Raw genomic sequence first — 12,957 nt, forward strand, 5'->3', positions numbered from 1 at the left:
CTTGTGATCCCATCTCTGCCACTAACTTGCTGCATGACTGTGGACAAGTCATTTCCCTTCCATTGAGACAGTTTTCTATAAAATGAAGGGGTTGGGCTAGATATTCACTAAGCCCCTTCTCTGACATTCTATATTCTATGTTCTAAGGTCTCTTTCAGCTCTAACATTCTAGGTTCTAGGTTCTGAGGTCCCCTCTAACTTCTGTTCTATTTCTTTTTCTCCCAAGGGTATTTACTTCTTTTTGTTTTGTTTTGTTTTGTTTTTTGCAGGGCAATGGGGGTTAAGTGACTTGCCCAGGGTCACACAGCTAGCAAGTGTCAAGTGTCTGAGGCTGGATTTGAACTCAGGTACTCCTGAATCCAGGGCCGGTGCTTTATCCACTGTGCCATCTAGCTGCCCCGGGTATTTACTTCTTAATAAAGAGGCCCAAGGAAGCAGAAGGCCCAAAGGAATGAAGTCATAATGATGGGATCAGTGGAACTGATTTATTTTGTGAAGGGACACTCGGTTGGCACCCCCACAAGAGTGCTGGATTTAGAATTAGAATCTAGGTTCAGACCTCAATTCTGGCACTTGCCATCTGTGTGACCATGGGCAAGTCATTTAACTGAAGCCAAATTTCAGTTTTCATATCTGTAAAATGGGGGTAATAGTACCTTGCCTCATAGGATTGTTGTGAAGTTCAAATGAGATAATGTATGTAAAGCGCTTTGTAAACTTTAAAGCGCTATAAAAATGTCAGCTATAATAATAATAATTATTATTATTGTCATTTCCCCTTTCTGGGACACAGTTTCCTGCTCTGTAAAATGAGAAGGTTGTATTAGATAATCTCTAAGGTCTCTTCTGGTTCTAAATCTACGATCTGTGAAAATCTCCCCACTTCATTCTCTGTTTTCTTGAGATCTGGAGCTCATGTAGGGGACTTCCTTATCAGGAAGAGCCCATGACTACCTTATTACCCCAATCCATCCCTATTTTAATCCCAGACTTCTTCTGCAGCTGGTACAGTTGCTTGATGGGATTTTGGAGAGGGCACATGTGTTTGGCTTAGAAGGGGATAGGGTGATGGTCTAGAATTCATAGTTGGGACTGGAGTTGGTGGCCTGGTCTTACAGGGAAGAGCAGTTCTCTGACCTGCTCCTTCTGCTCCCAATAGCCCCCAGGGTTCTGATCATAATAAACAAGTTAGAGACCTGAAGACAGCTAAAGGGATGGAGGAGCGAGGGAGGGGTAGGAAGGAGGATTGATGGAGCAGGAAAGCAGGAGGGAGAGAACCCAAGCTTCTCTAGGAACCTTGGGACAGGCTGGGCTTAAGACAGGTTCTCATGACCTTCTCCTGCCTGTGTGGCCTCCCTGCTCTGACAAGGAAAGCTCATTCTGCTCTGTCCCTTTCCTCCTTTTCCAGAAAGAGGTCAAGGCTGCTTCCTCAGCTTTTCAGCTCTGTGAGATCAAGTCACTGACCCTCTCTGGGCCTCAATTTCCTCCTCTGTGAGTTGAATGGGTTGGACTCAATGATCCCCACAAGTCCCTTCAGCTCTGATGATTGGCTGAGAAGGGGGTGCCCTGCGACCCCAGATCCAAGTCCCTTTGAGTCCCTCAGATGTATGACTGCTGAAGGTCCATGCCTGGTGAGGGTCTATTCCCACTGGGAGAAGTCGGACTCATGGGGTTTGTACAAAGAGTGGGGGAGAGAGGCTTCTAGCTAAGCAGAGTAGGGCTTGAGGTCTCCTGGTGACACATCTCCTGCTCCTTTGTCTCGGACAGCTGAGATAAGTCTATTGTCTCTGTTCTTGGGAGGGGAGATGATGTCTCCAGCCCCCAATGGAGAGCAGAGTGGGTTTCTTCCTGTGGTTGTCTGGAACATCAGGAAGGGTGCTGCTTGGGTTTCCTGATGGCCTCGGACCTCTCTAGGGCGCTGTCAAAGATCCACTCAGAAGTTTGCCAATGTGTTTGTTTCTGTTGAGAAAGAAGGGGAGGAGCCAGAGAAAGAAAGGTGAGAGGAAGGGAGTGAGAGGAGGAAGGAAATAAGGGGATGGAAGGAAGAAAAAAGAAGAGAAGGAGGAAGGGAACATGAAGGAGGCAGGCAGAAAGAATAAAAGGAAGAGGAAGGATGAAAGAAAGAAGGAATGAAGTAGAGTAGAAAGAGGATAAATGAGGAAAGAGGAAGGGATAAAAAAAGGAAGGCGAGAAAAAACAAAGGAAGGAAGACAGGAAGGAAGGGGAAGGAAAGAAAGGAGAAAGGGGCAATGAGAAGAGTGTTCAGTCTTCCCTGGATGGAAAGGGCCCGATGAGTGGGGAGCCACTGATGGGTGGCTGAGTCAGTGCTGCCCCTTTCTTTTCCTGGCCCAGAATTCCCTGTGCCAGGAGGAGGTGGCGTTCAGTGGGAACGCTCCATCTTTCGCTCTTTCCTATGTTTCCTTTCCTTCTTCCCCCGCTTTCGGGTCAGGTTTTTCTCTGAAAAGGGAACACAGAAGACCATTTCATTCTTTGAATGACATGCTAATAATCCTTTCAATGCTTTATGATTTACAAAATGTGTCACATTCCTTTTTGGTGTAATGGAAAGAGTACCAGACTTGGAGTCAGAAGAGCTGTGTTCAAATCTTAGCTCTATTACTCTTTCCCTGTGTGACCATGAATAAATCCCTGAACCTCTCTGTGCCCTGGTAAAATGGGGAAGGAGTAGAAGGAGATACATTGAAAGTTGATGCTGGGGGCAGCTAGGTGGCACAGAGGATAAGGCACTGGGCCCTGGATTCAGGAGGACCTGAATTCAAATCCAGTCTCAGACACTTGACACTTATTAGCTGTGTGACCCTGGGCAAGTCACTTAACCCTCATTGCCCCCCCCCCCAAAAAAAAATGATACTGGAAGTATCTGAGAGCCTGGAGGCCAGAGGAGGAAGAGAATGTTAGGGCCTAGGAATGATCTAGTTCAATATCCTCAAATTATAGATGAAGAAACTGAGATTTTTTTTCCATAGACAGATGATTTGGGGGCACAGATGAGAGTTCATTTTACCCTCCCACAAGACACCTGTCAGAGATAGGCCCCTGGGCTTACTGGGCCTTGGGGCTAGCTTGGAACATTTATGATGACCTTGGATAAATCACTTTCCCTTTCTAGATTTCCCTTTCTTCCTCTGTAAAATGAAAGAGCCGATATTCTAGGGACTCTTCTGGCTCTAACCTTCTATAGTCTTCATCTTAAGGTCTCTTCTTCTTCTATTGATCCCTTCTAGAACTTGCATTCTGTGTTTGGTTCCTTCCAGCCCTCCCATTTCATGCTCTAAGGTCCTTTCCACATTTAACATTCTATGTTCTAAGATCCCTTGAAGACCCTTTAATGTTCTTAATCTTTTACCGCATAGAGACATGCCTCATTTCTACTCAAAACTCACCTCTGTCCCTCCCCAAACACAGGGGTTTTGTTTTGTTTTGTTTTGCCACAATTACTTTCTCTCTGGCGTGGGAGGGGGAGGGGACCTTAGGATCTGACTTCGCTTATGGACCTAATGCCTCTCTCTCTGTACATCCCCTGACTCTGGATCTCGGAGGTCTGTAAATAATTCGCCTTTGCTCTGTCTCCCACCCTGCCAGTCTAGACAGACGCCTCCAGTGCTCCTGCTCCTGCCCTGGCTACTGTTCTTGGCACAGAGAGGAGGTCTGTCTCCCCACCCTTGGCTTTTATGATCTGAGACATGGAAACTTCCTCTAAAAATCCAGGAATCCCACTCTAAGGGAAAGGCGCCTTGGAGGACAGAAGTGCCAGCAGGCACAGCCAAGGACGGAAAGATCCCCGGGGGGGACATAGCTCAGGCCAGGGGTTGAATCAGCTGCTATCAGTTCAGCTACATGGTGGCGTCTCCTGGGGCCTGATGCCGCCCTTAAGCATTTCCTTCCCATAAAAGAGACGCACATGAAAGAACACAGTACAATGGACGTGCCGCTCAATTGGGAGCCAAGAGACTTGGCTAGAATTTGCTATATGACCCTGGACAAATCGCTATATTTCTCATTTCCCCATTAGGCCGCTAGGTGGCACAGTGGAGAGGGCTGGATTCCAGCCAGAAAGACCTAAATTCAAATCCAGCCTTAGACACCTCATAGCTGTGTGACCCTGGGCAAGTCACTTAACCTTCGTTTGCCTCAGTTTGCTCATCTGTAAAATGAGGGTAATAATAGCGTCTACCTCACAGGGTTGTTGTGTAGATTAAATGAGGTAACATTTGTAAAGTACTTAGCACAATGGCTGTCACATAGTAGGTACTTGTATAAATGCTTATTCACTTTCCTCTTCCACCATTTGTAAAATGAGGAAGTTGGACCATGGTAATAATGGTATACAGCATTTATAGAGTAATATATCTCTATCTTTTATCTCTATCTCTATCATCTCTATCTCTATCTCTCCAACTACATCTATATATGTGTGTATATACATACATATATATGTATATATATATATACACATAATGATTTGTAGCATTTGTATTGTGCTCTAAGGTTGGCAAAGTGCTTTACATCTATTATGTTATTTATTTCTCATGCCAACTCATTTTAGAGAAGAGAAAACTGAGGCTGGGAGTGGTTAAGAGACTCACCTAGGGTCACACAGCTGATAAAGGTCTGAGGCAGGATTCAAACTCAGGTCTTCCTGACTCCAGGCCCAGGGCTCTATCCTTTGTGCCACTTAGCTACTCCCCTAATAGAAAGAGCATTTTCAGAGAACCTGTGTTCAACTGCTAGACTAATGAATGAATTAATTCTGTCACTTTGGAGAGGTCATTTAATCCCTCAGCCTCAGTTTCCTCCTCTAGAAAACGATGAGGTGGGACAAGATTATCTCTAATGCCCCTTTCATCTCTCATCTCTATGATGAATGATCTGAATTCAGAGCTTTCTCCTTTCCATTCTGACATTTTGTTTTTTAAGGCCCCTTCCTCTGTGATTTGAATTGAGGTTATCAGCCAAGGGACAATGAATAGGTCGTGTGTAGCCTTGGATGAGACATTTAACCTTTCTGAGCCTCAGTTTCCTCTTCTGTAAAATAAGACCTTCAGACTAATACCCTCTAAAGTCTTCTTGAGCATTAATCCTGATAGCAATTCCCATTTCTTTTTCTTTCTTTCTTTCTTTTTTTTTTCAATTCCCACTTCTTTATGACAAATGACTTTCCTCATACCAGCCCTGTGAGGTAACACAAGCATTATTTATAGAAAAGGAAACTGCAGCACAGAGAGATAAAGGGATTTGCTCAAGGTCACAGTGCAAGTTAGTGTCTGAGTCAGAATTAGAACTCTGATCTTTTGACTGAAGTTCCAGCTTCTTTCTGTCTCTATCCCTCATTCTCCCTCCTTAGACAGAAGAAGTATGTCTCCTAATTTTTGTCCAGTGAGTTTTTTCCTTTTCTCATCCAAGCCTGCCCATGTCCTCCTGAGCTCAGCTCCACCTCTGTCCCTAAGGTCCAACCCTCTGATCCTGGGCTCTGATTAGGGAGGTCTGCCTTGTCTTGCCCTATCTCAGGGCACTTGCCCATTATCTCTAAGCCATGCTGCTATGGCAGGGACTTGTTCAGTCCCATAGAAATATCTCTGGGTCCTTCTTTCATTGCCTCAGAAAGACAGGACTGGGTTAAGCTGGTCAGTGTGTGCGATATCCTGAAGCTCATCCCCTTTCTCTTGCTGAGATGGGATCTGGAGTCAAGAATTGCTGGGTTCAAATCACATCTCAGACATCAGTTATCTGTGTGACCCTGGGCAAGTCATTTAACCCCTCTGCACCTCAGTTTTCTCATCTGTAAAATGCAAATAGTCTCTAAGCCCCCTTGTGATCTTTTATGACCCTATGAGTGAGAGGGACAGCTGGAGTCCCATTTATACTTTAACTCTGGGAAGAGGTGACCTGGAGAGGGAGAATCTTGAGGTATAGGCCAAGATTTAGTCAAATTGCTACTAAGGAACTTTTTAAATTTGAAAGAAAAAAAAGAAAAGATCTCCCAGAAGTCATCTGTCTATGCCTAAGCCTGCTGTTAGTGAAGCCAGCCTGGGCCCTATCTCCTGGGATCTGAGACTGAAACAGACCTCAGGTAGCTGCACCGATGGTCACTCGGGCACCCCACAGCTGTCATTTGAGGACAGGGTTGGGCTTTAAGAAAGACACCTTTGTGGCAGCATAGAATGCAGCCAGAAGAGACCATCAGGAAGAGGAGGAGGAGGCTGGAAATCATGTCATGGATGAAAAGACTTAGTATCTTACTGTTAGGAAGTAGAAGGGACCTGAGTGTTCATCTTGTCTAGTACCTCTCATTTTACAGGGAAGGAACCTGAAGGCCCAGGGAGGAGGAACAACCTACCCAAGGCTATCCAGATGCTACCTGGCCAAGCAGCTGTATTTTCTGACTCCGCTGCTTCCTCACAGTTTGGAGAAGAGAAGACTTAGCAGGGACATGATAACTACGTACAAGTACTAGAAGCACAGACTTGGGAAAGAGGAGTTAGCCCTTTTATCCTTCAGAAGGCTCAACTATGACTGGTGTGGGAGAAGTTACAGGGAGGCCGATTGCAGCTAAATATAAGGGAGAGTTTATAAGAGTCAGAGCTGTCCAGTGATAGAAGAGGCTGTCTTGGAAAGCAGTGAAAGAATGACAAAAGCATTTTATTAATAATAAAAGAAAATGGTGAGAGTTTCTCATGAGTGTACTCGAATTCTAGGTGCCTATGGCAATGTCTGGTATGTAGTAGGTAACTGATGAATGCTTCTTGATTGGTTCGTTGATTGCCTGGCACATAGTAGCATAGGCGTAAGGACTGGGAGTGGGGCAGCTAGGTGGCGCCATAGTGTACAGAACGCTGGGCCTGGAGTCAGGAAGACTCATCTTCCCCGAGTTCGAATCTGACCTCAGACACTTACTAGCAGTGTGACCCTGGGCAAGTCACTTAACCCTGCTTGACTCAGTTTTTGTGAAATGAGCTGGAGAAGGCAATGGAAAACCACTCCAGTATCTTTGCCAAGAAAACCACAAATGGGGTCACAAAGAGTCAGACATGACTGAGAGAGAACTAACAACAAAAAGGATTGGAGATAGACCTGTGATTTTATTACTATAGGAAACTCCCATATGAGGAAACTCAATCAATCACTGGAAGTGCACACCTTCTCTGCTGTTCAGAGTCTCAGAGAATTGGTCTAGAACACTAAGCAGCTGAGTGACTTGCCCAGGGTCACATAGCCAATAGATGCCAGAGGGAGGACTTGGACCCAGGTCTTCCTCTTTTCAAGGCCAGCTCTTTCTCCACCATATCAAAGGTTTTTGTTTTGTTTTGTTTTGTTTTTGCTGGGCAATGAGGGTTAAGTGACTTGCCCAGGGTCACACAGCTAGTTAAGTATCAAGTGTCTGAGGCCGGATTTGAACTCAGGTCCTCCTGACTCCAGGGCCAGTGCTTTATCCACTGCACTGCCTAGCTGACCCCCATATCAGAGGTTCTTAATAATTAGTCGGTGCTGGCTTGATTGTCACTAGAAGCATTGACTCTTCTGTCCTCTGCCTTGGTCAGACCCCAAAAGGAGGGTCTGTGACCAGTTCTCTGGCCACATTTTAGAAGCACCTGCAGAAACTGGAGCTGTCCAAAGAAGGGCAGTTGTAATGATGAAAGGAATAGAGGCCCTGTTGTGGGAGAAACAGAAAGGTGGGGTGGGGGTTGGCAGGAAGCCTAATTACTGTGTTAAGTATCTGTTGTGAAGACAAGGGATTAGATGGGTTCTGCTTGACCTTTGGGGGGTAGAATTAGGAACAATGAGTACAAGTAATGAGGAGCCAGGTTCCAGGGTGGTGGAGCATGGGAGCATGTGCACCCTCCCCTAAAGAGTTCATGATTTTCAAGGAGGAGCCTAGAGAGGTCAAAATTTAGCTCAGAGGATTGAAGTGCTAACAGGGGATTCCAGTGCCCTTCCAATCACTCAACAAGTAGCTGCCTATAAATGAGCTGGATTATCCTGACCATATCAGGAGAGGGCCAGGGGCATAGAGCCTCCTCTTCCCCACCTCCAATCCCAGAAAAGAACTAGTGACTTTTGCCTGGCATTCAAGGCTTTCCACAGTCTGGCACTATTTTCCTTTTTCAGGCTCATGTGACTTCTCATTACATACTTTGTCCTACGTCTAAACTAGACTGGAGTCTTTACCCAACATATTCTTGACTGCTTGCTTGCCTTTCTTTACTCTCTTCCTCGTGTTTGCAATTTCCTCCTTCCCTATCTTGGACTACTGAATTTCTGTCCATCCTTTAAAGCTCAGCTCAAAGCCCCCTTCCTCCCTGAAGCCTTCCCTGATTTCTGTAGTTGGCAACCATGGCCTCCTGCATACCTCATATGGCACAGTGCTCTGTACCTTCTTGATATACCCATGTCATTTTATTTCTTCCTAGTTGTCTATTTGTATTTTATCTTCCTTATGGATTCTGAGCATGCTGACAGCACGGATTGTGTCTTACCCAACCTCATACCTCTCCCAGAACCTAGCATAGGGCTGTGCATTTTGTAAGTTCTTGATAGAGATTTGTCCAAGAGAATAGATTTCACTACATCCAAATAGGCCTTACCAGCTGGCTGATAGGAAAGAAAGTGGGGAAATAGGCTCTAACCCAGGCCAGAATCATTGAACCTCTTTGTGGGCTTCCTCTGAGTCTCAGTTGGATATATAGAGTTTAGAGCTAGAAGACACCTAGTTCAACATGTTTCCCCACCCCCAACCTCCTTTTCCCAGATGGAAAACGAGGCCAGAAAAATTAAATGACCTGATCAGGGCATCACAGCAAGAGAGTGGCACAGTCAAGATTTGAACGCAGGTCTTCTGATCCCAAAGACCCAGTATACTTTACAGTCTCTCTCTCTCTCTCTAACCCTCATCTCTAGCCTCTACAACCTTTGGGGCCTGTCACTGTCCAGGGTGCGTGAGGAAATCAGTCTCTGCTGCCTCCGCTGGACACATCTGTCCACATAAGCACAAGCACGAGCTCACGCTCACACGCTCCCTCCCCCTCCACCGACTGTCTAGCGGGGAGTCCTACATTCCTCCTCTTTTGCTCATATACTGCTGTTTTAATGACAGGGCAGGACAGAGGAGGAGCAGTGGTTAAGGGGGAGAAGTTTCCCTTAATTGGCACCAGCTGACTCCATGTTTCTGGTTAGCTCAGACTTCCAGCGGTTCTTGTCACTCACAAGGACAGAACCTCCTCAGGTGCTGCTACTCCATGCCACACACTCAGAGGGCAATGACTTGATGTCTCCTCCCTGCATATGCCCACGTGCACGCACATGGATGCAGTCATGCTCACCCATGCAATGAGCTTTGTACTACCAACCTTACAGGGCTGTTGTGAGTAAAGTACTTTATAAACTTTGAAGTACTATAGAATTATTATTAATTCACTGTACTAAATTATTAAGGCAGCCAGGTGTCATAGTGGATAGACTACCAGGCTTGGAGCCAGGAAGACCTAAGATCAAATCCAGCCTCAGACAATTACTAGCTGTGTGACCCTGGGCAAGTCACCTAGTCTTATTTGACTCAGTTTTCTCATTCATAAAAATGAGCTGGAGAAGGAAATGGTAAACCACTCCAGTATCTTTGCCAAGGAAACCCCAAATGAGGTCACAAAAAGTTTGGAATGACTAAACAACAACATAGTAAGTTATTACAATTATTATTTGTGTCTATATCATATCCCTTTAACTAGACTATGAGTGCCTTGTGGGTAAAGCTCATACTCTCATTCATTTTTGTATCTCCTTTGATGAGACAGGGAAGGAAGGAAGGCAGGAAGGCAAGCAGGGAGGGAAGAAGGAAGGGAGGGAGGAAGGAAGGAAAGAATGAAGGAAGGAAGGAAAGAAGGAAGGGAGGAAGGAAAGAATGAATGAAGGAAGGAAGGAAATGAGGAAGGAAGGAAAGAAGAAAAGGAGCAAGGGAAGGAGGGAGGGAGAGAAGGAGGGAGAAAGGAAGGAAGGAAGGAAGGGAGGAAGGAAGGGAGGAAGGAAGAAAGGGAGGAAGGAAGGGAGGAAGGAAGAAAGGGAGGAAGGAGGGGAGGAAGAAAGGGAGGTAAAGAAAGAAGGAAGGAAGGGAGGGAGAGAGGAAGGAAGGAAAAGAGAAAGAAAGGGAGAGAAAGAAGCATGTATGCCCACAAGGAGTTTCTGTGAGCAATGACAAGGCTGGGGTGGGGGTGGGGAGGGGGGAAGGTTGTACTTTGTCTTTTGGGACAACAGGAAGTCTCCTAAAGGCTCACTGGGTCCAGGAAAAGAAGGGACTTGAAAAGTCATTTGGTCCAGCCTTCTCTTTTTACAGAGGAAGAAACTGAGACCCAGAGAGGAAAACCTGGCATTTTCCCTGGCTCATACAGTAATGGAGCTGGGATCCTAACCCAGGTCTTCCGGCTCCCAGTCCACTGCTCTTTGCACTCATTTCAGAAACTGAAGGACTTTGCCTTCAATTAGCAGCAGTGGGAAAAACACCATCAATGCTCTTAAAGCAGGGGTTCTTAACCCTTTTTGTGGCACAGACTTCTTTGTCTAATGGATCCCCCTCTTAAAGCAGCACATAAAATATATGGAATTATAAAAGACACACAATAAAATATTCAAAGCATATTAAAATAAAGATGCAATTTTTCTCCTATCCACGTTCACAGACCACCCTCTCCCACCCACCCAAAAACTTAACCACATATTCTTTGGGGATCCAAGGACCCTAGGTTAAGAACCCCAGTCTTAAGGTCTTCAGTTTCCTGTCTAAAACCTAATATTCTTTAGCACTGCTTTCTAGATTCCTTCTGGTGACATTATGTGTGACTGCATAAATCTCCAGTAGTCATCAAGTCTGGGGAGCACACAGGCTCCAGGAAGATAGCCACTCTCCTAGGTTATGATCAGATTGGTGAATAGTGACCTCAATATCTTTTTACTCACTGAATTGACTTTCATCACTATAAATTAAGATAAATGTCTAGGAAACAGCAGAGTGATCCTAGAAATCCACAGAAGGAACAGTAACATAGCCAAGAGGACCAGCCCCCAACTGTCACACCCCTCTCACCCACCTATTCAACTTATTTTTTGGTGGGGAAGAGGAGGGAGGGTACCAGACTTGTGATTTCACTGCAGGTGAGAGTAGCCGATGAGCACCTACTAGTCTATTCATTCAATGACGGTGTTTACTCAGTCAAATCCGTATTCTTATTTATTTCTATCTTGTCTCTTTTCAGTTTCAAGCTCTTTTGATCACCCAGACGGATTTAATTGGTAAAATTCCAGTTACATTTTTTAAAACTTGCTTTTATAAGGCATACTGTTGTTATTGTTGATCCTTTGTTTTTGAAGAGGACCGATGACATCATGGGGTGATGTCATTGGATTCAAGTGAGGTGGAGTTGTCCAAAGTCATCAGCCTCATTCTCTCTTCCAGAGTCATTGAAATCCAGAGGCAAGACAAAAGTCAAGCCTGGCCATGGCCTGGGTTGCAGTGGACAACTTTGGCATCTTCAATGTCCGACCAAGCTCTAAGCGCCTCACAGTACCAACTTCAGCCAACTTCGTGGCTGTTGGAACAAATTGTTCCCATCCGCCCATTCCGCCGGGGGACGTCTTCACATGCTTGGGGTAGACATTCCCTCTAACTCACTGATGGGTTTGAGAGTTGATGGTTATCCTTAACCTGCTGTAGCCCATCTGCCTAATGGTTTTACTAGGATGTGCTGCAGCTTCTTGGGGCCACAGGTGGGAGTAAGGTATACTGCATTCCTGACCAACAGCTTGTCATTTCTAGATTCTAAAGTGTGGCCCAGAACTCGAAACCTCATCCTCAGACATCATTTTTATTTCCCTAAACAGATTTGTTTTCTTCTGCAGTCCTTGCTTTTAGTCAGCAGCGGTGAAGAAAACACCACCTGTTCCCCTCCATTGCTTGGTTAAGACTTTATAATTTTTAGCAATGCTTTCTGGAATCCTTCCAGTGATATCATTTGTGGCCATATCAATCACTAGAAGTAGGTAGTAGTCAACATGTTTGACAAGCCTTGTGAACATTCACTAAGTTCTTCCACCATTGACCCATAAATAATGGTGGGCATATGGGGTGTTTGAGGACGATTTGGTGCCTCTGGTGTGAGAGCATGTTGAGCCCGTGGTTTTTTTTTTTTTTTTAGTGAGGCAATTGGGGTTAAGTGACTTGCCCATGGTCACACAGCTAGCAAGTGTTAAGTGTCTGAGGCTGGATTTGAACTCAGGTCCTCCTGACTCCAGGGCCAGTGCTCCATCCACTGCGCCACCTAGCTGCCCCATGTTGAGCCCTTTTAAAGGCTGCTCATCCACCTTTGGGTATCCATCTTCACCCAACTCTCTCACGTGTGGCTCTAAGAAGCTGCAGTAAGTGCAGCAGACACCCCTTGATACACTTGTCTTGGCAGGTGGGCTAAACCAGGTTGAGGCCCTCAAACTGTTGGTGAGTTAGGTAAGGATGTGCCTACCCCAACCATCTGAAGACTCCCCCTGATGGAATGAGGGGATGAGACAATTTGTTCCAATGGCCATGAAGGCGGCTGAAGTGGGTTCTGTGGAGCACTTAGAGCTTGCTCAGACATTGAAGATGCCAAAGTCACCCACTGCATCCCAGGCTGTTGCCAGTCATCTTGGCTTTTGTCTTGCCACTGGACTTCAGTGACGCAGAAGAGAGAATGAGGCTGGCAACTTCATGCAACTCTGCCTCACTTAAACCCAGTTCCAGGGACCAGCTAGGTGGTGCAGTGGATAAAGCGCGGGCTCTGGATTCAGGAGGACCCGAGTTCAAATCCAGCCTCAGACATTTGACACTAGCTGTATGACCCTGGGCAAGTCACTTAACCTTAATTGCCCCACAACCCCCCCAAAAAACCCACCAGTTCCCTCACAAGTCAAGACATCACCCCT

The 12,957-nt window shown here is 45.8% G+C and overlaps 1 protein-coding gene across 1 annotated transcript in view; it reads right to left on the reverse strand.

Moving 5' to 3' along the window:
• Positions 1-2,147: 2,147 nt before the first annotated feature.
• RSPO4 (R-spondin 4) overlaps positions 2,148-12,957 on the reverse strand; it is a 44,988-nt gene continuing 34,178 nt past the window's right edge. Inside the window, exon 5 of the mRNA XM_043988946.1 lies at positions 2,148-2,457. Coding sequence (XP_043844881.1) covers positions 2,381-2,457 — 77 coding nt within the window. The 3' untranslated portion in view covers positions 2,148-2,380. The remainder of the gene's footprint in view (positions 2,458-12,957) is intronic.

Source organism: Dromiciops gliroides, chromosome 2 (genome assembly GCF_019393635.1).
Source record: "Dromiciops gliroides isolate mDroGli1 chromosome 2, mDroGli1.pri, whole genome shotgun sequence".
Classification (NCBI taxonomy): Eukaryota; Metazoa; Chordata; class Mammalia; order Microbiotheria; family Microbiotheriidae; genus Dromiciops; species Dromiciops gliroides.